General features: G+C 40.4%; 1 protein-coding gene across 8 annotated transcripts in view; it reads right to left on the reverse strand.

The window, feature by feature from the left end:
- The window catches only part of ELMO1 (engulfment and cell motility 1), a 322,098-nt gene that overhangs the window by 188,250 nt on the left and 107,233 nt on the right, over window positions 1-26,615 (reverse strand). For all 8 annotated transcript variants that reach the window (XM_082753916.1, XM_082753922.1, XM_082753917.1 and 5 more), the window contains 5 exons: window positions 15,501-15,652; window positions 14,558-14,636; window positions 10,811-10,861; window positions 9,013-9,135; window positions 8,074-8,205 (listed from right to left, as the gene is read on the reverse strand). In XM_082753916.1, the coding sequence (XP_082610042.1) occupies window positions 8,074-8,205; window positions 9,013-9,135; window positions 10,811-10,861; window positions 14,558-14,636; window positions 15,501-15,652 (537 nt within the window). The remainder of the gene's footprint in view (window positions 1-8,073; window positions 8,206-9,012; window positions 9,136-10,810; window positions 10,862-14,557; window positions 14,637-15,500; window positions 15,653-26,615) is intronic.

Consider the following 26,615-nt stretch of genomic DNA (forward strand, 5'->3'; position numbering starts at 1 on the left):
CAAGCAGCAAGAAACCCTCACCTGTGAGGTACCTTACACCCTAGACACACAGAAAAAAAAAACAATAATAAAAAAGTAAAATAATAATAAAAAAAAAGAAGTAAAATACAACTAACTTCTGAAAATAGCTAACCAATGCACATTTAAAACCTCAAAGAGGAGAACTACAACTTTTCCTCCCTTTCAGTCTTCCTCCTTCTGATGAAGAAATGCATGCAGGCACCTTCCAATTCAGATATTAAGCAGCCAAATAACAACTTGACTTGGAAGTGGCTAAAGTTTCCACGCATCCTCTCTTTCACATCTTACAGCAATCTTTGACATCTGCTACCACTATAGTTTTGAGCTACTTCTAAAACTTTTTTTTTTTTCTTAATGTCAAAACAATGATCTCTTAAGCCATGTTGATAATACCTACATTAAGTCACAGTCAAACCCATCTGTAGATGTTTTTCCAGGTATAATCCTTTACCTCTCTGGAAGAAAACGAAAAGCATCATCAACAGTAAAAAATACTTCAACGCTTTCGCTAAACCACTGGATGCAGACAGAAACAACTGCATGATTTTTCTATCAAAGTCTCCATGGAAAACATGTAGTGTTCTGAAAGGCAGAGGTTTATTTGGGAAGCTCAACACTCAAGTGAGAAATGCTTCAGAAAGCTCTTCATTATCCCAGAAATGCAAAGGAACAGTATAAATCAGTAGGGAAGCAAGATGTCGAAAGCAAACAGAAACAATAAAGATGTTTAATTGCATATGAAACTAATCTGAGCCACAGGTGGCACAGTCATCTGACACTTTCCATTTTGAGACTTTCTTTTGCTTCTGATACTTTACAACTACTTTGTTTGGACTGAATGCTTAGCACTTCCTTTAGGTTTTAGCAGAATCTTTGATCATCTGTAGGAGTGTTTTATTAAACACTGCATTGCTCTTATTAACTTTATTTTTACACACTTGTTTTGCTGAAGAACTCCATCCCAGTCACACTTTGTAAGAAGAGGTTCTAGTTTAGGAAAAGGCTTGTTTTTGTGCCAGGCTTGAGATTCCTCTGGAATGTAGACTATATTTGGTCATATTATAAAAAAAAACTCAGGATATACTGAATTTCGCAAGTATGGGTTTTGTTTTGTTTTTTCCCCTGAAGGTGATGCCTGTCCTGGGCATTATTCCTGGGCCTCGTCTTCAAGGCTTAGAGAAAAACCAATGACTAGAAACCAGGAGTTGAGTGGACAGAAGCTAAGTAGAGGGATGCACGGTAAAAGTGTGAGGAAAGAGTCAAAGCCAGGCACTTGGAAAGGTTTGGAGGAAGGAGGAGTGCAATGCTTCATGGTGCTTAATTATTAGCTATCAGTAATAAAGGACAAAGGACTTTACTTTAGAGGGGGCCATTGCTACATACAGTCACTAAACTAAGTCACTTCTGTCTCAGGGCAAAGCAGCCTATTCGAATAGCTCAGCAAAAGATTTTTTTCCCAAACTGATTATTTTTCCAGCAATAAATTATTTCACTAGTTTTGAAACAGTAGATATGGAAACAGAGGGTTGTGATGGTAGAGAAAACAGTGGAGGATGGAAAGCTACAAATAATTTTCAGGAGTGCAGAAAACCTTCTATCTATGCCATTCTCTCATTGAGCTACAGACTACAAGCTTCTCCATCTCAAGCTTAAAGAAAGGATTTGATCTAGGCTGACACACAGCGACACTCTGAAGGCATTCCTTTGCCACTGCCAAATCCAACAGTGGAATCTGAATGTAAGAAAGCATGACCTTTACTGTAGGTGAAGCTTCACCAAAGGATAAACAATGCAACACTTCTTATCGCTGCCTAATGACTGACACCAAGAGGAGTAAATGTTAGAAAGGTATGAACGGAACAGTTGCAAATGACTACTCAAATCCTTCAAGATCTCATGAATGACTCAATCTCACCTGCTCAGGGAAAAAAATCCTGACTCACTACAGTCACTCTAACAGATAGATGGCTTGTGCTTGCAAAGGCAATGTCCTGAACAAATAATTCCCCTTTGCTGGTGGAAGAGAGACTACTTACATCTCAGGCCAAGCCTCTCAGTTAGGACAACCATGGACTTAGCCTGGTGAGAAAGCTATGTCAAGAAATGACAAGGCAACTTGCACCTTACACAGTCTTCTGTAAGACAGTCACTATATTCGTAATTTTGCAAATACTTGATTTGACACTCCCAGCTCTGCTCTGCAGAAAGTAACAGTCACACGGGTGTAACTGAAGAAGGAAGAACGTGTTCTGAAAAAAATAAAGTGTTCAGCATCTTTCCTCAGCCAGAAACGTCTGGGGGAAAAACTTTCCCCCTTATCTCTAAATGGGGACTATCTCTAGGCTTCAGCTAGGGAACTATTCAAAGAGATTATGAAGAGCACCACAGGACCCATGAGGAAACTTAATAGTTTTTAATCTTCAAAGCACTATTTGGAAGTTGTGCTGTGAAACAAAGGATTTTTTTTTAAGAAAAAGATCAAAAGAAAAAAAACGAAGTAGTTACTCATCTGGGGCATGAAGATTGGGGAGCGAGGTGCGGGGGAGCCAAGTCTGAAAAAAGTCTCATCAGCTTATCAGGCCTACATTCTGCCTAAGGAAGAACTGAGTATGCTTTAATTACTCTTAACTATACGTTGAGTTTCTTTTCTAAAGATCTCTGCATGACAACCCTTCTAAAGTATCTATTATAGATAGCTTATATTAGGAAGTTTTTGTAATGTCTAACAAATCAGATATGCTGCACATAAAGTCATTATTCATCCTATTATTCATGTTTTCCTTCAGACCTCTGTAATAAACCCCCTCACCTTATTCCCAGTCTTTGTATATGTTTTTTTTTTTTTTTTTTCCTGGATCCACCACTGTCAAACACAGTATTGTGTTTGACAGCGATCCTTTCCAGGTTGATCCTTTTCATAAAGGATCCCTTTCATAAAGGATCAACCTCCATCTTTAAACTTTTAATGAAATTTGTCCCCATCAATCCAATTAAAAAATAATCATATTTTCTTTAAATGCATTGCCATCACTGCCTTTTAGCTTACATATGACTGCCTCCCTCTCAGCATGTGTGAACATGACATTTCCATGGTGTTTAGCCTGGTGGACTAAGCAAGGCAACTTTTTTAAGTCACCTCTTGTAAGACATCTCTCTTATCGCTGCACAAGTCTTGCTCTATGCACTTTTCCTAAATTCAATCAGTCCCAAATCACTGCATAAGCAATTAAAATCATGCAGTGCTCTAAATGATGTCACCAAAACACAGAAAATGTTCTTAGCAGTTCAGCTGCTAGGAAACTAACTTTCCAGATATATTCTAGGCTAACATTTGACTTTTTTTGCAACTACAGTGCACAATCTCCCCTATTTTTGCCTTTTCCAACAGATGAGATTTTGAATTGCCTGCAGAATAAATTCTTGCCAGTAGTCCTAAATTAACACCTTTGTACTTAGTTCTACTGAATAAAATTACATTTCTATGTCTCTGCTCCCAGAGGTCACCTAATTTGGTGTATGACATGGTGATTGTTTCCTTGATATCTCCCAGATCTGTTTCATCAGGAGATTTCAGTGTGTGTTCACTCTTACATCACCACCACAATTGTTTTCTAAGTTAAGCCCATGTTTACCTTTACAAGAACTACAGATCATTCTAAAATTTCACTTTTAATTGTCATATTTTGTCACACAAGTCCTTACTGGCTTCCCATCTCTTGTACTAATGTCCGTTTTATTTGTCTATACTAATAAATTCCAGCAAGAGTAAGAAATCATTATCATTTGCATCAATTTTTGCATGCATACAAACAATTTACATTTTATTGAAGTCAAAAGAAAAAAAAAAAAGTTCTACACACCACAAATGAAAAAACCTCAAGCAGTTTTTCTTTACTTTTTAACTTATTTAAATTTCTTAGAATTTGGTTAGATCTACCTCTAACTTTAAACACATTCACTACAACTTATCACAGACAGTTAATGATATTTACAGAACTATGAGAAAATATAACTCAAGAAATTGATATTATGTATAGCTGTTGCCTACTTTAGTTATAGGAATAAAGTTTACTCAAATGCAATAAGATTTTTGAAGCTTCACATGCAGTGAACTCTACAAAACTGAAGAGCTTGGCAATTTCAAGAGCAATTTTATCATTACCAACACTTGTACCTTTATCTATTAGCTATCTCCACTACAAAACTACATTATTATTTGCAAGTCTACAAAACTCTACTTCTACTACAAGAATTGCCATAGATAAACTGCTGAAAGAGATTTTAAGGCAGGAAGGAAAGAAGAAACTCAAGCTATTTAATTTGCAATTGCCTAGAAAAAATAAATCATTAAGGTGAAAAAAAAAATAATTCAATAAGGTGAAATGTATCTTACATCTCCTAATTGGGTCATCTTTTGTTGTATTTGTCAGTATTTTAGTAAATCTCTTGAAAACTATCTCATCTGAAAATCTCTTTACCCATAATAAACTTCACACTGAACATCTCAACCATCTGGAAAGGCCCTGTGGTTGCTTTAACTGAATATAGGTTTCTAACTATGTAGTTTTACAAATGGTATTGTAAACTTCTGAAACCATGTCTGGACTTTCTCTTTTGTTGACATTACGTTTGCAATGTGGCAAAGCTTTTTCATGTGGCCAAGAAAAATGAATAGAATTCCTGCGTTTCCCATACAGAAAGACAAGCAGTCCAGGAACAACTGGATGGCTAGACATGGTTTTGCTCTCCTCCTTGGAAAGAACATACAGTCAGATCAAGAAATTAGCATCCTGACCACTACCACCAGTGGAATGAAGGCAGAATTGGAAGGCAGCCACCAATTTGGCTGGGTTTCTTCTCGTGTTAGACAGCCAAAAGAGGAGGAAGAGAAACCTCCCGTTATTCAGGGCACAGTTCAGTTTGCTTATGTATCCTTCTACCTGCACTCTTCAAAAGCATTGAAGACATTTTCATGTTAAGAGTTAGAAGAAGTAGATGGGGTAACAACAGCCATAGGCTAACTGGAGGCCAGTCAGAACACAGCCCCTGTGTGAGGCTCAGTCAGATTCACTGTTTGAGAGCCAGCCTGAGCTCTACAACAGGCACTTCTCCAGCTCTGCGAGGAAAGTCCAATTCCTTTTCAGCTATGGGAAAAGTCATACATGTAGAGTCACCTGTATTCTCAGCTCCATGAAAAAGTTCTGCTCAAGAGCAGAGTAACTCTCCTCACACTTTACAATTAACATATTTATTATTTGTGCATTGCCTCATTATTCTATTAGGGGAATAACCTGCCTCCCATTAGGACCCTTATCATGGCACTCTGAAAACCTCACTTGCCTGTATTTCTGACCTCCCATTATGCTTTCCTTCTATTTATCCTTCCACATTTTCTTAATTGTTTTGATCCCAGTTTCCATTCCCTCCTAGACTTTAATCGTCATTCCCTGTCGGAAAGGCATCAGAATTACATAGCCAAAACTGCTGTTGTTACCCCTGACAACTGTTGATTTCTGTAGGCTTCCCAATGAACAGCCCAAATGAGAGTAATGAAGATAACAGAGACATCCCTGCTGCACACGCACAGCATGAGTTCCTGCAAACTCAGACAAGACAGCAACACATTTTGATTCACACCAAGCATCTTCCGTACAATGTTATCATTTCAAACATGCTTTTGTTAATAATGACTTCAGTTCTGCAGAATCAAAATATATCCTGTGGGACAAACAGAAGCATTGGAAGAACAAGTGTCAGCCCATAACCCTATTGATCTTTAGTCTTTCCATGTTAAGCAGCAGAAAAACAGGACTAGAATTCAGATCTGTGTGCTAGACATGGTTCAGCTTATGTTGGATGCTTTATTACATAGACAGAGTTTTCCAGCTCCACCTCTAAGAAAGCAAGATAAGACTTTCAGGAGTGCCAGCGACAGCAGTGGGATCTGAGTGTCTTCAACATCTCATAACACATCCTGGCTTGCATAAGAAACAGTGTGACCAGCAGGGCTAGGGAGGTGATCGTCCCCCTGTACTCAGCTCTGGTGAGGCCACACCTCGAGTACTGTGTTCAGTTTTGGGCCCCTCGCTACAAGAAGGACATCGAGGTGCTTGAGCGGGTCCAGAGAAGGGTGACAAAGCTGGTGAGGGGCCTGGAGAACAGGTCCTACAAGGAGCGGCTGAGGGAGCTGGGCTTGTTCAGCCTGGAGAAAAGGAGGCTCAGGGGCGACCTTATCGCTCTTTACAGATACCTTAAAGGAGGCTGTAGCGAGGTGGGGGTTGGTCTATTCTCCCACGTGCCTGGTGACAGGACGTGGGGGAATGGGCTTAAGTTGCGCCAGGGGAGCTTTAGGTTGGATGTTAGGAAGAACTTCTTTACCAAAAGGGTTGTTAGACACTGGAACAGTCTGCCCAGGGAAGTGGTGGAGTCACCATCCCTGGAAGTCTTTAAAAGATGTTTAGATGTAGAGCTTAGGGATATGGTTTAGTGGGGACTGTTAGCGTTAGGTCAGAGGTTGGACTCGATGATCTTGAGGTCTCTTCCAACCTAGAAATTCTGTGATTCTGTGATAAAACTGGAATGCACAGCTAATATCCAAAAGTGATCAACCACAATTAGAGAACACTTATTTTAAATTTGACCTCTTTTATTCTTCCATGTGCCATAATCTCTGTATGTACAGATGCACAATGACTTCACTATACCTCAGCATTCCCTCTTGCCCCCTGCCCTGAACTATGTTTATCACCATTTCTTACTTGCCAGTGGTTGCTTTTCCACCATGTACAATGGAAGGTCTGCAAGAACCGATCTCTGTTCTCATTCACCACAAGTTTGAGGGTCTACATTCAGCCATTTATCTCTAAACCATGGCATGCATTTTCCTTTAGTTCTAGCCTTGAGGGCCCAAAGTCCTCTGCTCATCTCACATAGGAATTGCCAATCTTAAAAGCTGAGATAGCAATGGTCTTCTATTACATAGAAACAGAAAACAGATTCATAGTTTTTGTTGTTGTTGTCTATTGAGACTCAAAAGCTTCTTCAAAGCATTGATTTTACTATCATGCTTATAATGCCAAGTTCCTTTCTTTCCCCTTACTTAAGGCTCCTTACAGATGCAACAGCACTGATACAGCAGTAATTTTTCCTCACTCATGAGTAATGAAAACAACTATCAGAACCCAGAACACCTCCTCCCTAAACCACAGAGGAACTGGGTAATCCTGAGCTCTATGCCACAGAGCTGAGCCGAGCACTCAAACTGCACAGCAAGCTTCAGCTTGTACCCGTGTTTGAAACCACCCTGCCTCTAGCTGTGGCTACTGTACCACATGCACTGTCTATCTGCCAGGCCAACAGCAATCATGTACCATTCAAAGTATACAATTTTACCTAAGAAGAAAGAAAATTGCATACTAATCTAGAGTAAACAATAAATCAAGATACTGATTGCAGAGTGTGCATGCATGTGTTTTTTTTTTTTTTCCCTTTGCTTCCAGAGGGGAAAAAAATACACATTATTCATTAGTATAAATGCATGCAACAGTTCAGCCAGATTGTGTTGTTTCAGCCAAGACCAGAACTCTAAGTGGTTTGAGTAGGTCTAAGAGGGAGTTTCTGAATCCTCTACTCACAGATGAAAAGACTTCAAACAACCAAGACAGAAGATGCTACAAATAAATGCTATAGATAGCATCCTACCTCTGATTTATTGTGCTCATCAGTCCACATTATTACTCAGAGTACGATAGCTTTACAGGTCTGCCACAGATCTGTTAGACAATGCTTGTTCATCCAAGATTTGATTAAGTTAAATTAATTATGACATGTCATGCAAAACTATGTTCTTCCACATTAGATAGTTATTCTTCCAATTAATCCTAACTTCTGATAAAGCAACCCCTTGGGGTAAAAAAGATCTGCAAAAAGATGAAGAAATTATTCTATACTCCTAATAGCCAAAGGTCAAATAAGAAAAGTGACTGATTAGATAATGTACTACAACAGATGCATTCAACCACTTCCAGTGTCCCACCATCCAAAAATACTCACAATAAATCCAAGTTTTTTATAGTCTCGCGTATACATGGATTTGCGTTTCTCAATACTGCCACTACTGTTGTTAGGTTCAGATTCTGCATCAAATGCAATTCTTCTCAGTTCAAATATGATATCCCGTTGAGCCTGGGTTCAAACAAACATTAAAAAAAAACGGTTAAAATAGCTGACCTCTCACTTTAACCACCAATACCACAAGGCTGTTTGAAAATGCTGTATTCCCTCCATTGCCCAACCTTTATCTAAATTCCCTACCTTCTTACTCGAAGGTCATCAGCAAGAATGACTTTGTGGTTCCCATTTTCCAAAGGTCTCATATTTGTGGGGTTCATGCAGAAATGTGTAAGAGTTGACTTCCAGAAGCAGGACCCATGTTAGCAAGGCCACTAACTACACACTTAATTTTAACCACAGACACAAAACCACAGAAGCCAAGAGATCACATCACACACACTTCAAATTAAGCTGGTATTTAGGCACTTTGCTGACTTAAATCAAAATGGCTCAGTACTCCGATTCTTCTGGTGACTATTTCTGCTGACAAGGGAATGGGCAAGAGAGGACTTACTGCAGTTACACGTCACTGGACATGCCTCCAGACAGTGATAACCACCCCACCATCTATAATAACAACACCGTATCAGACAGTCTTTGGAGATACGCACGAGGTACCAGTTCAGGATGACACCAAACTCAGTTCATGAAGCTACGTGCTAAGGAGAAAGGCCTGGCCATCTTGCTGTACTTTTGCACATGGAACGCAATAGCCAGTTCATCTTCCAACAGCCAGAAAACAAAATCCAGCATCACAACCCAAGTAAGAGAGATTGGGTAAGAATTCCTGCCAGTGTCTTTTCCTCCATGAAGAGTTTTACGCACAGCAACTAGTAGCTGTCCTGTCCCTGTTCTGACCAGGTTATGTCAGATGCTTACCTGATCCTGTGGATCCATTTTTGTCATCATTCTGTCTTCCAGAAGGTTAAAGGTAAGTACTTGGAGAACATAAAGCTGATGTGCCATTTCATTATTTATGGCCCTCTGTGCCCTGATAACATGCTGCAAAAGAAAGGCAGACTCCAGTGAACACCACCATATCAGAAAATCCCAGCAGGTGAACTCTGGTATTTCCATTTCTGAAAGAACGTGTTGATACGCAATGGTGTATGTATACTCCAGAAAAAAATTAAACCAAAACCAGCACTACTGATCTAGGTATTCATCTGAACTACAGGCTTCATAAGAAATTCTAAGGGGCAGGACTTTACAGTAATAATGCACTGAAGCTTTCTTCTTTTAGCCACTAGATAGAGCCTGTGCATGTATGAGAAGTAGTGAAATAATAAAAAAAAAAAAAAAAAAAAAAAGTACAGAGTGAGCCACTGAAGAAAAATTAACTCCTTAGCAAGAACATTAGAGTTCTGTTTAAAAAAAAAAAAAAAAGTATTCAGAAAATATTTAAGTAGTTCCCTGAGTGTAAAGTATTCAAGTTGCCAACACGATCAGTAGATACAATGATACAACAGCGCTACTGCTACAGCAGCCAACATCATACCGCAATCCAACTTTGTTCGATATGAGGAAGATGGCTTGGAAATGCATTAGTGTACAATACCTTATACATGCAATAGAGGGCTACACACAGCAGTTACCAAGCTGATGGACAATTTCACACAAAACACACACACACACACACACTGGCTCTACAGGGGAAACAGGCAAAGGTATAACTAAACATCTCAGGGCATACATAAGGGAAGAATCATCATGTAGGAGATGGATACAAAAATTGATATTGTACAGCTCCAGGAAATAAAAGAATCTGTCTGCCAAAAAGTACTTGAGCATTTTATGACAGTATATGAACATAAGGATAACATTCTTCAGTGCTTATACCAAATTTTTATAAACACAAGCAATGCAAAAACATGCCTTCTGAAACAAATTCCCTGTTTTGTTTTATTGTTGTTTTGTTGTTGTTGTTTTTGTAATTTTGTTTGTTTTTAATGCATCACTAAAATAATGACAGTGAGTGAGAAAGGGCAAGGGTTTGTTTGTTTCTTGTTTGGTTTTGTTTACACTGATATCTCATGACAGATACTGAACTCCTCCCTTTTAAGAAGAATTTCTCCTTGTTCCCTTGAAGATCTGTTCTGCGCTAAGGTCAAAGACAAAATCCCTGTGATTTTCCAAGACAGCAGAAGTCTTTTGCACTGCATTCATTAACTTCACTCTGGACTATATACCACACTTTTGTGTAAGTGGTGACAAATTGTATGCAACTTGATATCAAGACACAAAATCACCAATAGAACCAAAAACACAGAAACTCATTTTGCAAATTGGAAAGCCCCGTGTGGCTTGCATAGCTGTCGTCAGGTCCAAACCTTAACACAGAGAACTTACTATTAATGCCTCAGACATTCCCTAGTCTGCACAATTAAGTTCACATTCTCCATGGGAATAAAACCCTTGAGGTATTATTTTTTATTCAGTATTGCATTTTCATGAAGAAACCACAATTTATTGGGCTGGAAAGATACCCGTTCTGATCATCAGTTTTGAACCCACCCAATGACCAGATCTTTAGCTTGTGTATCACAGGCTTCAAAATGTATCTTGTGAGATATAACAGTGCAATTACAACATATGAAGACAAAACCTCTACGCACCAAAAGTCAAGCCTGCTTTTCTCTCTGTTAGTGAAAAGTAACATTGAAAAGTAAATACTTACAGTTAGGATGATGGAGCGAAGCTGCTTTTGTGCCAAAATGTTTGCCATTTCCTAAATCAGAGAAAAAAGTAATAGCTAGAAGCAAGTATTTTAGTGTTACACCTATAAGACTAAAGCTTTTTAAGGTGTTCTTCTTATGTTTCTACAGTGTTTCTTTAAGGCAAAATGAAGCAGTGTAGCAACTACAACTATGATAGTTATTTTGGGGGCCACAAACTCTCCATGAGTTATTCTGCTAAGAAAAAGAGGGGAAAAAAAAGCCAAGTCTTCATCAGCTGAGGACTTCAGTGATACAAAAACAGCAATATAAGACCTCAGAGGAGACCTTTGCAGGTAAAACAGAGCATTTGCATATACTTGTTCGAGCACAGCTTCCTCCTGCGCCTCCCACTCTACAACACAGCATTAAATGTTTTGAATCTGTCAGCCAGGGCTTTAAAAGCAGATGTCAAACAACACACATACTAATATTTTGGCCGTTTCAAAGTCACATGTTCTAAATTTTAGCCTAGGATTCAGTACTGTTTCCTCTTAGCGAATAATACTTCTCCCTGTATTTTGGCAGCAGTGCTGGCATTGGTCCACTATTTTGCCTTCAATTTGCTTCTTTTTCTAGAAATAATGGCCAAATCACTATCAACCAGGATTTGTTTTGACTTTCATTCTTAGACATTTGACTAGGAGAGAATATTTTATAGTGATCAAGCATGAGAGCCCAGAGTCCTGAACCATACCTACAAGCACATACCTGTTTTTAACTTTCATGATGCTTTCCATCATGAATATGATGGAAAATAAATATAAATATAAAAATGTGTGTGTGTGTGCATGTGAACACACACTAGCATATGCAATGCAAACATCTTATAGCACTTAGCAATTATCATGGAAATACTTTTACATTCCTGTTTATAAAATATACAGTTTAAGGATTTGGATAATTTGGTTAACATATTGCACACTGCTTTTTAGACACCGCTTATTTATACGTACACAACAGTGTAATGTTTGGCATTAACTGTATTTTTGGTCAATGATCTACTTGTGTATCAGCCTTACATAATGCAGCACAGCAAATCAACGCTGACACACACTTAAGGACATTCTTAGAATGCGCTGTCACTCTGTGTAGTTGGCACCACATCCAAATATTGTTCACATTCAGGAGAAATAACAAAACATCTTGCTAATCTTTGTGAGAGTTGGAAAGTAATGTAGAGTACATACCAGCTGGTTTTATATTAAAAAACGAAACTATAAAGGAGTGAAAATGAGACTATTGTGTAAAAATGAAGAGCTAGATTGCTGAAATGTGGTTGCAGAAACAATGTAAATAAAGCTACTGTTAGGGTGAGAACTTGCTTGCAAGAAGAAAAGAATTTTAATTCTGAGGCAGGAGGCAGTCCTGGATGCTGACTGATTTCTTTACACCAAAATACAGGAATGGTAAGGAAGAAAGATGGGACCAAAATCCTATGAAACTCAGCTTTTATGCCTTTTCTGGTAAAGCTCGTTTCAATTGCACGTAGCCGCTGAAGAATGAACGATACAGATGCTTCCATCCCCTTTGGAAATGCCCAACTGAACTGCAGAGGGAGCTCTAGGCACATGGTAGGTACACCTTACGTTATAGACACCAGACCGGCTCTGCCTTTTCAAACAAAGTACGTCCACTGCAAGGAAGACGGACAGGTAAAGAATGAGGTAGGTTTTTTTTTGTTTGTTTTCCTCTCTGCATTCAAGCCAAAAACTGGAAATTCATTCTACTTTTTGGAAACAATCGAATTCTCACTTCACTCTTACACCTGGAAATTAAAACGCCATTACCGGGTTGTCATTTTTGGTCACTGAACCAGAAACTGTGACAGGAGCAGCAAGCATTCACAAAGCCTATTGCTACAACAAAACCAACTTTGTCTCCAAGAAGTCTGCTGGGCTATTAGCAGCTGATGAGCTGCCTCTTCTATAACAAGTATTGTAGTAACAAATGAGAGCAAGAATTATTTGACACCTCATTTCCCATAGCAACATCTCTGAAAATGCAGACAATTTGGGGACATAGGAAAAAAAAAAGTGCTTCAAACATTCACGATATTATTTCATTGCTCAACAGGCCTTTTCTGATATGTAAAGGGTTTGTGCTATTCTTCTCCCCTCTCCCCCCCCGCTTATTTATATAACCTAGGTTTCTCTAGATGATTTAGTCCTCAACAGTGGCACAGGAAGCAAAGCAACAAGGGAGTCCTCATTTAGAAACTAAAAACCTTGAAACCTTTGACTTTTTGCATTACAGAAATAAAGTAAGAAGAAAGTAGAAGACCAGCAACCAGACTGAAATCCATTCCTTAAATGCAAGCCAATCATTCACATCATACCAGTCTCCAGCAGGGAGGGTGCCAAGGCTGCTGAAATCACACGGAGTTTGGTGCAGGGTTAGTCCAGAACTTGGGCAAGTTCTGGCAGCCTGCAGACGTTTCTCACATGCTCTGCTTGTAGCAGACATTTTTGCACAAATGCATGCTCTTGGTAATTCCCAGTGCAATGCATTAGTCAGTTTCATCTACTATCAGCTATTTCGAATGCCACAGCTTCTCCCTGCTAACCATACTAGTGGTGAATGCTGAACTGTAACTTTTGAGTACCCCCAGTCCAATAACTGGGAGATAGACATAGAACTTCATCAGCTTGGTTTTCTTAGAAAGACACAATCCAATAAATAATATCATTCACCCCTGTAGATAGCTAATAGACACCTCTCCTTCCTGTACACATGGTTTGCTAATTAACCACTATATGGATCCTAACTATTTATCCTAGGATTTTAAAAGTTGAATGAAATTTTCTTTAATGGCAGAGCTATCAGTCTTTGAGCCAAATCAAGTCATTATGTTCTGATGATTATAAACTCTGTAACATTTTTTTTTTTGTCATGACAGCAGGTACTAGTGTTTAAACAATTTTGTTTAAACAATCCCCGCCATTTAAAAGTATAAGTAAATCTAAGAAGACTTGGTCAGAATGGATCAGCAGCTCCCAGTGAACTCATTCTGGACACTAGGAGTATGTCATACCACAAGAATTATCATTACTGTTTCTGGTGATGCAAATACTAAATAAATAAATGACTAACTCTGTTTTGACACAAGCTAATGACTTGATAAACAAGGATAAAACTCCTCTATTTCATAACACATCACATTCCATCCTCATTTAATATCAACTAGCAATCCTAAATCTTCCTTTTGAGGCTTCTGATCTCTGGCCCTAAACTTAACTTAAAATAGTACACTGACAGTTATGAAATGCTTACATGGCAAGATATTTCCATTTTCAAAAGGAACACACTCTTTATTAAGAAATCTAGGGGGGAAATGACTTACCAAAAAGTATTCTGAGTTTACAAGCTGTGCTGGCAAGGAGTTCAGTACAATAAATACTACAGCCAGCCACAGTCAATATGGTTCATGTGAGGTTACAGGGAACTACAAAAACACAGAAGAATGCTTAATCCCCACTAATACTGGTACAAGATGGAAGCAGCTCCATTAAAATGCATGATATTATACCTGTGACACTAAAAATACAGCAAGTGTCAGTCGGAACTAAATGCAGAAAAAATGTGACTGGGACAACTACAGGAGTAACAGTTGGACTTGATGATCTTAGAGATTTTTTTCAACCTAAATGATTTTATAATATACTTTTCTTACAGATATAGGGATTATACAACAAATCCCAACAACTTACCTGCCTCTTGTCATCTGGTGCCTTAAGGAAAAGTGCATTTATTACCGCAATGGTATATGTCTGGATTTCTTGGTCTGTCCTGTTTGGAAAAAAATATATAAACAAAAGAGAAGGTGACGAAAATACACAAGCTGTAGAAACTAATCTTCCAGTTGCATAACTACTGGTAGAAGTCAAGGGACTGTTTGCACTTAGTGTCACCCATGTGTAAGTTAGGTAGTTAAATCTAGTCATCCAGGTTCTCTCTATTACTCATATGATAAACAAGATGTTCCAGAATGAGACTCAGCACTCAAGAACGGTGCACTGAATCACGACCTCAAAGTGCCACTGACTATGCCTAAACAAACAGCTCCTGTCAGATGTCCACCAGCTACAGGTAGAATGAGGAATCCCTTAAAAGTGCTATGGAGAGGAACCTGTTGGTATTAAAAGTGTTTCAGGAGAGTAGAGGCATGGATAGCTAGTTGCACAATACATTACCCTATGCTAAAAAGGAGGTGGTTTTCATCTGTTTAACCAGAGCATATTCCTGTTAAAGAGAGAGCTTCTCCCTTTCCGAATGTACCTTCAATAAAAGTTGAGTAGTTTTGTCTTAGACACTTCCCAGAGCAAAGAAAAGCAACCCCATCTGTATGCTAATGGCTCTAAAGCCTTTAACCTCTACTCAGTGCTCTTCTTTTCACTCCCCACCTCCAACCACACTGGCAGCTTAGCACCAAGAAAAAAGTGTATTAGAAGCAGTAGTAATAACAATAGAAGTCTATGATCAAGCAATTCCAGAAAACTGCTAACCTGTCATTCAGCCACTTATAATAGATGTCATAGAAATAGAAATCATGCAGGAGGCTGCTAGTCTTTATACCACTCTTCTTCTAAATGCTGTGCTCATTTGGAAAAAAAAAAAAAATCACCATACCAAGTGGCATTTGAAGACACTCACCCTTGGAGATGTGGGATTAACTGGCCAATTGTGATCTCCTGTGCCACCTTCTGGTACAGGTCATGGCTATTGAGCACCATCGATTCCAGAATTGCTAGCGACCGTTGTAAGATAGAGATGTCCGAGGCAAACTTGTTCACGTAGCTTGCTATCTACAAATTAACACATTTTGAACATTGGCATCTTGTCATGAAACCAGGGAAAGGGAAGAAAGAAAACTGTGGAAGTGGCTCAGGAATCATCAGAACAGAAGTAGTCTTGCCCAAATGCCAGGCATCAGTGAACACCTGAAAGCACTCAACAAGGCACTGCAGATACCTTCAAAGGATGCAGTGGCACAGATTCTTCACCTGGCACAAATCACCACATCTTTATGTCAATATTAATGGTCACATGCCTCAAGACGAAGTTATGTACAAGATAAATCAACATTAAAGAACTCCATTACATTTTTTGTGAGGGAAACTTTGGAAAGGATCACAAGAACTCTGCTCATCTCTCCAGGATCTGTGCAGCCAATGCTCTCTAAACAAATTTCTAGGCTCAAAGCAACTGCTGCAGGAGAGAAATTTACATCTATATCTCTGGAAAATGCAACTCCAGCAAAATATACTTTTTTTTTTTTTTTTTTTTTTTTTACTTGCTGTTACCAACATTAAAAGCTCTTCCAGATTGCAAATTAAAACTCAGTTGATTATCATTTATCAGCACAACTGATTGTGTAGCTCTATTTAGAATCCTGTCTTGCTAGCTGTTCATGCATTAATAACCCTCACTCTTACCGAAAGCTGCTATGAACAAATGGCACACTAATAGAAACCACATCTGACCTACACATTTCTGCAGCGTGGCAATAACTTAATGCATGCTCACATCTGCGGAGCCAACACAGCTGTGTGGTACCATGTGGCAGCATATATTCTTTCTTCTGCATGCTTCCCAGTCTGTAGACACAGCTCCCAGGGGAAGCCTCTCACCTTCTGCTGGCAAAGGAAGCAAGAACCGCTTGGGTTTTCTTGAAACATACCTATACCAGCACAGAAAAGCAAAAAGGTACCCAAGGAAGCACAGACAAGAAATGTCCTGTGACTAGTTATTTACTCGTTGTAGACTTGAGATGGGGTCACTGCAGTTTATATGATGCATTCTTTCCAGAAACCTTAAAGTCCATGCCCTTCTTAAGTAGTCATGCTACACGCCACTAACATGATTATACTGTTTTGGATTCTAGAAGCTCACTTAGACCTTGGTATCATTTTCCTTTTGGAGGAAGAAAGGTATGCCCTTTGCCTGGAAAAGCTGCCTTGCCGATTGTAAAATTCACAGCTAGATATCAACATGGGGACAATGACACTGTTTTGTTCCTGTGACATTCTGAGTAGTGCTGAAGCAGCAACACCCCCCTCCCTTTTTTAAAAAAATAACTTTGGTAGGAGACTATGAGGAAAGAGGGATGAATTTTTGTTCTTTTAACCTATTGCACCGCTGTTTGTTGCTCTGCTATTTGCTTTGCACTGCCACAAGAACATGCGATGCAGAATGCAAGTCTGTTCACAAAATAGGCATTGGATTTACAGAACAACAAAGAACCAACCCATGCATGTATGGACAACAGCAGGAGAGGAGCAACTTAACCAGCCTTTTTCTGCTCTGGGCTTTCAGTATCTGCTATCTGCAAGTCTTGAGCACAACTACTATTTACATTAATAAATAATGCACATTGTGCTATTTAGGGTGACAAGCTGCATCTCTGCAGCCCTGTACTACCCTGCCTCCCTTAATGTTAATCCAGTTGTTTTCTGATACACTGCAGCCAGGACTGCCAGATGTCCAGAAATCCCACAATATAGACAGTGGGCATGCACAGATCAGCTCTGCGCTATTCACACAATCAGCCAAATGCACTCCAGATGCCTCAGCCACCAGGCACACATGGATCAATTGCGCAGCAGGAATACAATATGCCCAGAATGCATCCCAAGTTGTCACTCTGTTGTCACCATGCTCTTTACAAGCCTTGACATAAATCATTCTTGGTGCAGCAGCTCTTTTCCATGATATTTCAAGTGCCAATGCAAATGCTTCACTAGGATATAACAATCTTATTAGGGGCCTGCTCTAATCAAACGGTATAGATATCTGAAACCTCAATCTAAGAAAGACACATTTATTCTCCTGATCCTGGACCATACAGCCTTTTACCATCATAAACACAAGCCCAAGGTGTAAGTGAGTCTGGTTTGCGTGTTCAAAGAGCTGTGACGTCTCACACTGGACATACATTACATGCAAAACGTCTGCTGGGTAACTTGCATGTCAAGCTATGTATATTCATAGCCACCTTGCTGAAGCATGAAATCGGGCCAGAAATAATAGGCTTGTCTACTCTGAGAAATAAGACATGCCATTACCAGAGGGAATACAATTAGTTTAAGAAGAAATTTGATTACCATATCCGAAGTTCTGGATGTAGAAGAAAGACCTTTCCTGAGAACAGACAAGAATCAATAGGAGCTTGAATTTGTGTCATTTGCTGTTCTCTAGAGAAATCTGCTTATTGAACACCATGTGCCAGGAGGGCTTTCAACATCCAAAAATAATCTGCACTCATTTATCAAAAATTCTGATGATTAAAATAATGTAATCTCACAGAAATACAACCTCCCCTCCAGAAACAAGAAACTTAATTGCTTTGCACTTTCACATGAAAACCTGTCACGCAGATGTGTGTCATTAAGGATAAAACTATTTGCTCAGCAAAGGTACCTGTAACCTTAATGTCTGCATAGCCCCACTGGGACATGTAGCCACATACAATAGAAGCAACTGGGTGCTGAGCTTCCTGCCAATTTCAAGGGAAATTAGAAATCAGGATTCCTTTACAAAATCAGCCTCAGTTATTTGATGAAACAGGACCTGTAGAGTAAGGGCAGATAGGAAACCAAAATAAACAACATATTCTGAGCTCTTCTCCTGTTTCAGCATCACCTAAATTCAGGAAGGAATTTAAAAGTTACAATAGCAACAACAACAACAAGCAAACAAACACACCAATACCACCACAAGCCCACAACCACCAGGGAAAGAAACTGATCTAACTTTTCAAAGCAGTGATATGTTTATTAGTTATTTGTCTGTACCATTTTGATATCAGTAAGTGAAAATAACAGGGAAATCTGAGGCAGTTTATTTCTGTAGAGTCGCTATGCCTATTAAAGTTTTCAAGCTTGTATTTCAATTTCAAGGAAGGAACTGGAGTTCCACTTGACTACAGAAAAAACAACTGGCAGCTGTGAGACACAAAGATAGTTACCCTGCTGCCATCCCCTTTTCCTGCACTGTACATCTTGGAAGGCAGAGTAAGCAACTCATCAAGAGTAAGACTGCATCACATCATTATGAAACAGCACTTATATAAATAATTCTAAGAGATGGTTAAGAATACTTTAACCAACATTACACGCCTTTATTTTATTTCTCCTATTGTAGAAACCAAAGAAGAGTACCTTTTTTTTCCCTGATATCCAATTATCATGATGTTTTGTAAAAACTGGACAGCCAAATCTTTTAGGCAACTATGGAAGTTCAACGTAAATAAGCTTTATTGTCATGAGCAAGAAAAACATCTTGAGAGATGCTTGAATACTCTAAGAAAGTTTTTCAAGTTATAACATTTTCCCTGAAGATAGGGAACAAAGCTCTACTTGAAGGTGTCAACTCTTGTTCGCTGCAGATGGAATCTTTATGCAGTTGGAGTCTTTTTGTACCCAAAGGATGGGAGAAGTTGGAGTGCATCCAACACCAACTAGTTAGTCATAAGGAGCAGTTAGACCTTCCCTTAAGGTCTCCTCGAGCTTCTACAATCCTAGTTAGGAAACTATTTATTCAAGACAAAAAAAAAAAAAAAAAAGTAACTCATTCAGCCTAATTCTTTCCCATTCCAGTTTGGCTTCCATTTAACGTGAGAGACAGCTTCAAAGGACAGAAGCATTTGAAGTAGGATTGCAGAATTCCCTTTCAGCTAGAAGAAACTTATCAGCTCTCTTATCCATCCTGTCAGCCTCAAGTGGCCTGCCAAAAGCCAAGGTCAGAGTAGCAAAGGAGAATAAACTGCAGATTCCCACCAGAGAAACACAGTCCCAAGATGCTCCTTTAGCTCTGCCCCTCACCCCCACAGCTCCAGAGAGCACAGTTGTTCGGCCTTACAAATGCTTGGCAGATCAGGACGTGTTTGTGCCTCTTTCCTGTATTTTTGTCTTCCTTTGTCCTTCTTTCCTTTCTGTTTTAATACCCCCCTGTGGGAATAGAAATGTTGTTTTTGCAGAGTTACATTGTTTAGAAGGAGGGAATGTGGTACTGAGATATGCTTACAGTGATAAGAAAGCTTAGCAGGCGACCTTGTAAAATGCAGACAACCAGACTCCTTAGGACAATTAGGTGAAAATCACGGTGTCAAGTCAAGTCAGATAAGTGAAGAAACATTACCACTTCAAGCAGTAAAAATGTCAAAAGAAATTTGAAATTTAACAGGCCGGCAACTGAAGGCCATGCATTGTTTGTGAAGCATCAGATAGATTGTGAACCTGGATTACCCACTCAGTGGGGAAACAGGGGAGGGTCCTGTCATCAAAAGGTATATAAACTGTGTTTTGGAACTAGTAGATGTGCTCTCTCCTGCTTGTGGGGCGCCCGCCATTGCAATCGCGAATAAATTACTACTTCACTGAGATCCTCGCCTGAGCCTAAGTTATTGGCTACGGAGTGTTTCTCACAATTTGGGGGCTCGTCCGGGATCCAGTCACCTACTGGGGAGCCCCACTGCTGCAGCAGCAGGAAGGCATGCCCCGCTGATTTCAGCGGTCCTGTGCATTGACGGTGGTGGTTCTGCGGAAAGCTGACAGAGGGCCCGAGACTGGTTAAAGAGGCAGGATCCATGAAGTAGTGGGGAAAGGAAGAAGGTAAGCACTCCGGGTTTTTAAGAATCGATCCGGTAACTCTGTGCACAGACCAAGGTAAGAAATATTAAGTATTGCCTTGGGGGTTGGGTGATCTGGTGTATGGTAAGCCCTTGCACGGGGAAGTGCTGGCACTACACCAGGGGAATCTGGTGTGCGGTAATCCTTGCACGGGGAAGTGCTTGGAAGTACACCAGGGAAGCTGGTAAACTCATAGGTGTGCGGTAACGCTTGCACGGGGAAGTGCTTGGCGGTACACCCCCATCTTTCAGTACGTTGGTGTGTGGTACACTGCAGAAGGGAAAATTCTGTAGCACATACTGGCGAGGGTTAGGAAAAATGGGAAATATGAGTTCCAGGGGACAGGGAGATATCCCTGGGGGAGTGCCTACTAATAGTTCTTCCTGAAGAATGATAAGAAATTGGAAACATAATCCCAAAATTAGAGGGATTGTAAAAGAAAAATAATTAAAAAAGGTTAAATATTGTGTATCAGTCTGAACAAAAGAAACAATTAAGGAAACAGCAGTATTTTGGCCAAAATACGGGTCTGATGAAAATTCAGGCTTTAAATGTATGTGTAAACAATAAGATTCCTTTTTCAGAGAAGGAGCCAAGTTATGCTACCTATAATCTTAATATTGAACTGGTGGCAGCAGCACTCACTCCAGGAAGGGAGACAGGGACTGTAATTAACACTGTCCCTAAAGAAGGATCGTACTCTAGGCTCTGGCAAGAATTAGAACAAGGTAAAAGATATGTTGAGAATTTTGCCTTCCCTGATACTAACAGTACTAACACTAACTGTGTATCCTCTTAGGTGAACTACCCCCTCCTCCTTACCAGCAGAGAGGTTAGGACTTTTAAGAAGAAGAGGAAGTCTTTATTCGAGGACCCCAACAGCCTAGTTGAACAATTAGACCAGTTCCTACGACCTGATTTATACTCTTGGGGGAGGGAATTATGTCTATAAGTATGTTGTTTACAGGGAAAGAAATGGGAATGATCAGGAGGAGAGCTGCTATACAAGAATGGGAAAGAGCTCATCCTCCAGGACCAGGGGTAATACCGGCAGGGCAGAAATACCCACTTGCCAATCCTGGCTGGAATAATAATAGTGTGCAACACATAAATCATATGAGAGACTTGGGGTCAGAATGAGAAAGTACTTGGGGATGAGACCTGAGGACCCAGTATCCCAAGGGCTCTTGAAAGTTCATTGTGTGATTAAAGCCTGGCAAAATATGCAGAAAATGCTTCAGAAGGTGGGGGAATGTAGTGAACAGTCACTGGGGGACCCTCCTGCGGGAGGCCCTGGAGGTGTGTGTCTGGAGGGGAGATAAGAAGGAAAAAAAAAAGAGATCAAAACTAATGGTATTGACAGTGCAGCGGGTAGTGAGGCAGAGGGTTGGAGAAAGATGAAGAAAATCTTCAGGGGGAGTCAGGGCCAGGATGGAAAGGAGAGAAAGAGAGATGAAGGAATGGCAGGCAAAGAAGGCTGCCTGTGTTGTGGCCCGAGTCCTAGCAGAGACAGGCTTTGATAAGATGTTTTAAGTGTGGCCAGGCTGGCCACTTCGAATAGGAATATCTGGAGTGGAAGAAGGAGGAAAGAAGGAAAATGGGATGAAATATGCTATATTGTTATGTTGTTTCAGTATCTTGGAGGGAAAAGGTATGGAATTAAGTTGGACCCTGACTGAGCCTTTGGTGCTAGTATTAGAAAAGTACAGGCTGGAGAAAGATAAAGGAAGTGTTAAAAGGGTTGCTGAAGGTGTTAAAGGTGTGGCACGTAATATTTAACAGAGCTGTTTGAAGTTGAATGAGCAGGGAAAGGGGATGTAGGCATTATCTAAGTAACAGTCTAGAAGTTTTGGTATATTTGCATATTTGCTGTGGTGTTTGGTCAGTTTCCCAAGCATCGGGGAGGAGGACAGGAAGGGGGAACAGCCTGCTCCACCAGGGGCCTCTCCAGCGGCCGCAGGGGGGCTTCGGCTCCAGCGCCTGGAGCGCCTCCTCCCCCTCCTTCTGCACTAACTTTGGTGTCTGCGGGGGGGTGTTTCTCACTCTCCCAAATACTGTTGAGCAGCAGGTTTTTGTTTGTTTCTTTGTTTGTTTGTTTTCGTGGATGTGCTCTCACAGAGGCACGGACTGTATTGCTCATGGCTTGGCTCTGGGCAGCAGTGGGCCCCTTTGGGGCCAGATGAAATTGTCCCTTATCTGCCACGGGGAGGCTTCTGGGTTTTTCTCACGGGGGCTGCCACTGCAGTTTCGCACGCCCCCCCCACTCACAGCCCCCGAACTTTGCCATCAAACCCAATACACTGGGGAACAGCTAGGTCATTACTGACCTGTAAAGTATCAGGGATTAAATTAACTAATGAAACCCTAAAAAGTGATGGGGGTAGAAGGGGCTGGGATAACAGTGCCACTTTGGGGGGGATACCAAGCTGAGACTAGGGGATAAAATGATCACTGGGTAATTATTGTATGTACCCAAGGCAAGGACTAATTTGTTGGGAAGGGATTTGATGATTAAATTGGGCATTCAAATAGTAAATTGTTAGACTGGAATAACAGTGTTATTAATGGAGTGCTCTCTGGCCCTGAGAGCAAACATACATGTATATTCACCTCTGACTGGAAAGACCCTGAAATGGGGGCGGAAGCAACAACATAGGTGGACAATTTTACCTCAGGGGTTTACAGGGACACCTATCTATTTGGGTAAGTTCTAAAAAAAAAAAAAAAAAAAAAAAAAAGATTTTGGAGCAATTACAACCTCCCAAGGAGGTATTAATGTTAACAAGTAGGTGGATCGTTTTCTATTGTCAGGACAGGAGAAAAGAGTTGGGAAGAAAGCTACTAACAAGCTATTCAACTTTCTGGGAAAGCAGGGCTTGGGAGTATTGAAAAATAAATCACAATACGAAGAAAGAGAAGTCAGGTATTTTAAGGCATCTAATGTCTGAAGGAAAACAAAGAATAAATGCAGAGAAGATTCAGGGAATTGTTGAAAATTAAGAAAGAACTAAAAAGTTTTAAAAAGATTTTTATTAAGGAATCAAGAGCCATGAAGTCTGAAGGAAAATCGATACTCCCTGATGGGAGAGAAATGCTGAATAAAGTGATAATGAGGCAAATATTAACTGTTTTACATCAGAAGAGTCATTGGGAGGTGCAAGCAATGTGTGATGTTGTGCTAAGAAAGTATGTCTGTGTAGGAATATACACTTTAGGGAAGCACATATGTAGAGGATGTACCATATGTCAAAAGGTAAATAAAAAGGTGTTCTGTAACCCATCTCGAGGGGGACGGGAGCCAGGGGTCTGACCTTTCCAAAGTATACAGGTAAACTTTACTGAGTTACTTGTTTGGCCTAATTGACCACGTGACTAGATGGGTGTAAGCTTTACTGCAAGGGTTAAAGCAGGCCTTAGAGATTGAGTGGGATTTTCACAGCCCCTGGCACCCCTCCTCTTCTGGGAAGGTGGAGCAAATGAATCAGACATTAAAGAAGCAATTAACTAAACTAGTGTTAGAAACCCAACTTCCTTGGGTAAAATGCTTACTCCTACAGGTTTAAACAGCACCAAGAAAGGATATAGGAATTTCACCATATGAGATGCTGTTCAGATTGCCCTATCTGGGCAGAAGGGATGAGATACCACAATTCAAAATAAGAGAGTTTTCTTAAGAACTGTATTCTGGGGTTGTCCTCTTCTTTGTCATCTCTCAGGACCTGTGCGTTGTTGGCTCAAACCCCACCTTTGGAATTCCCCATTCACCACCATCACCCAGGAAACTGGGTCCTGATTCAGACCTGGAAAGAGTCAACTCCGGCCTGAATGGGAAGGACAATTACTGACCACTGAAACAGCCGTAAGAACTGCGGAAAAAGGTTGGACTCACTATACTAGAGTGAAGGCATCCGTCGACGCTAGTACCTGGGAAGCTGTTCCTACAGAAGACTTGTTGGAAGGTGAAATTGAAGAGAAAAATCTCATAATGGACTCTGAGTAGGATAAAAGCTTACAATTGTAATCTAACCTTTTATTTTCACAGGTAAGTAATGAGTGTGACTTGTGATTGAGAGAAAGGACAGACCTATAGCGAATTGCAGTGCTCCCAAAGGGGAGGTTGTTATAGTAGTAGTGTACATCTTATTCTTTGTATTGATAATTATTTGGAAACCTAAGGTTTAAAAATAATGACAGGGGAAAATTGATTATTAATTTTGTTTTTAGTGATTCTAGGCCTCAGAGAAGGCCTCGGTCAATTGGTAACTTGGAAAAGGCATGACCAGATAATAGCAAAAATGGGATACCCCATCAAAATATGGGTGACTGTGACAGAGGGTTATGTACCACAATCTGTCACGTTTGATGTTTGTGAGGTGTTAGCTTGTGGAGATTTAAATGCCCAACGACAATTGAGCAGACAGAACAAATAACTGGGAGAGACCCAACAGCCAGATTGAGAATAGCTGTATGGAAACGATCCTCTATTGCCATCAGAGAAAGGGAGAAACTCAAGAAGAAAACAGGAGAGAAAACAGGAGGCCCTCTGAAATGTGGCAGTTCAAACATTTGAGATTCAAACAGGGTATGGGGATGTGAATGCCTGGATAGAAATGGGTCAAATATACCGTCCAGAGTCTCAACCGTAGCTACTGCTATGCTTGTGCCTCGGGATGACCGATTGCCCAGATAGTGCCCTTCCCATGGGGGTGGACCAAAGACTCCCAAGGGATGCAATGTATGATTGCATTGTACCAAGAAAAGACTGCCTGGGGAAATGAGGCCTGTAAGTCTCTCTTTGCCGTTCCTTGCATGATGGCAATATCACGGTTCCCCCTGCATTCTCTACAGCTATAGGTAACCATACAGCTTGCCTCTCACGGCAGGGTGTGACTGCTACCTGGCATCTGGGAGAATTTGCCTTGTGCTACCAAGGACTTGATGGGAAACTGCTCAAGACTAGAGATCCCCAGGGCAGATCTCTGGTGGTACGGTGGAGGGAAGATCTTACGGTCCACCCTACCATCTAATTGGGGAGGCACTTGTGCACTTGTTCAATTAACTATACCCTTCACCCTGGCATTTGAAAGAGAAACATCACAAATACCCAGAAGAAGTAAAAGAGGCTTAGGAATATCATTTGATGATAGAGTATACATAGATTCTATTGGGGTACCTAGAGGAGTTCCGGATGAACATAAAACCAGAAATCAAATTGCTACAGGGTTTGAGACACTGTTCTGGTGGGTAACAATAAATAAAAATGTGGATTGGATTAATTATATCTATTATAATCAGCAGAGATTCATCAAATATACCAGGGATGCGATGAGAGGAATCGCTGAACAAGTAGATGCCATCAGCAAAATGGCTTGGGAAAACAGGATAGCATTAGATATGATGCTCGCGGAGGAAGGAGGTGTGTGTGTGATACTGAGCAACCATTGTTGCACTTTTACACCCAACAATACTGTCCCAGATGGCTCAGTAACTAGAGCATTGCAAGGGCTTACCACCCTTGCCAGTGAATAGGCAGAAAAAGTAGGCGTATTTACATCCTTGATCGTAGTTGTAGGAGTTTTGACAGCCATTGGTTGCTGCATTATCCCCTGTGTAAGAGGACTAGTACAGTGGTTAACTGAAACCACACTATTGAAACAAATGACCATGGAGCTACCACCTTACTCAGATAAGGTGATAATGAGGAGATAGAAATCAAAGAAAGCAAAGAAGAAGAAGAAATCTACCAAATTACACCTTAGAGAAAGGTTTTGCAAAAATCAACAGTTTATAAAAAAAGAAAAGGGGGGAACTGTGGGAATAGAAATGTTGTTTTTGCAGAGTTACATTGTTTAGAAGGAGGGAATGTGGTACTGAGATATGCTTACAGTGATAAGAAAGCTTAGCAGGCGACCTTGTAAAATGCAGACAACCAGACTCCTTAGGACAATTAGGTGAAAATCACAGTGTCAAGTCAAGTCAGATAAGTGAAGAAACATTACCACTTCAAGCAGTAAAAATGTCAAAAGAAATTTGAAATTTAACAGGCCGGCAACTGAAGGCCATGCATTGTTTGTGAAGCATCAGATAGATTGTGAACCTGGATTACCCACTCAGTGGGGAAACAGGGGAGGGTCCTGTC

Source organism: Aythya marila, assembly GCF_965140915.1.
Source record: "Aythya marila genome assembly, chromosome: 2".
NCBI classification, from domain to species: domain Eukaryota; kingdom Metazoa; phylum Chordata; class Aves; order Anseriformes; family Anatidae; genus Aythya; species Aythya marila.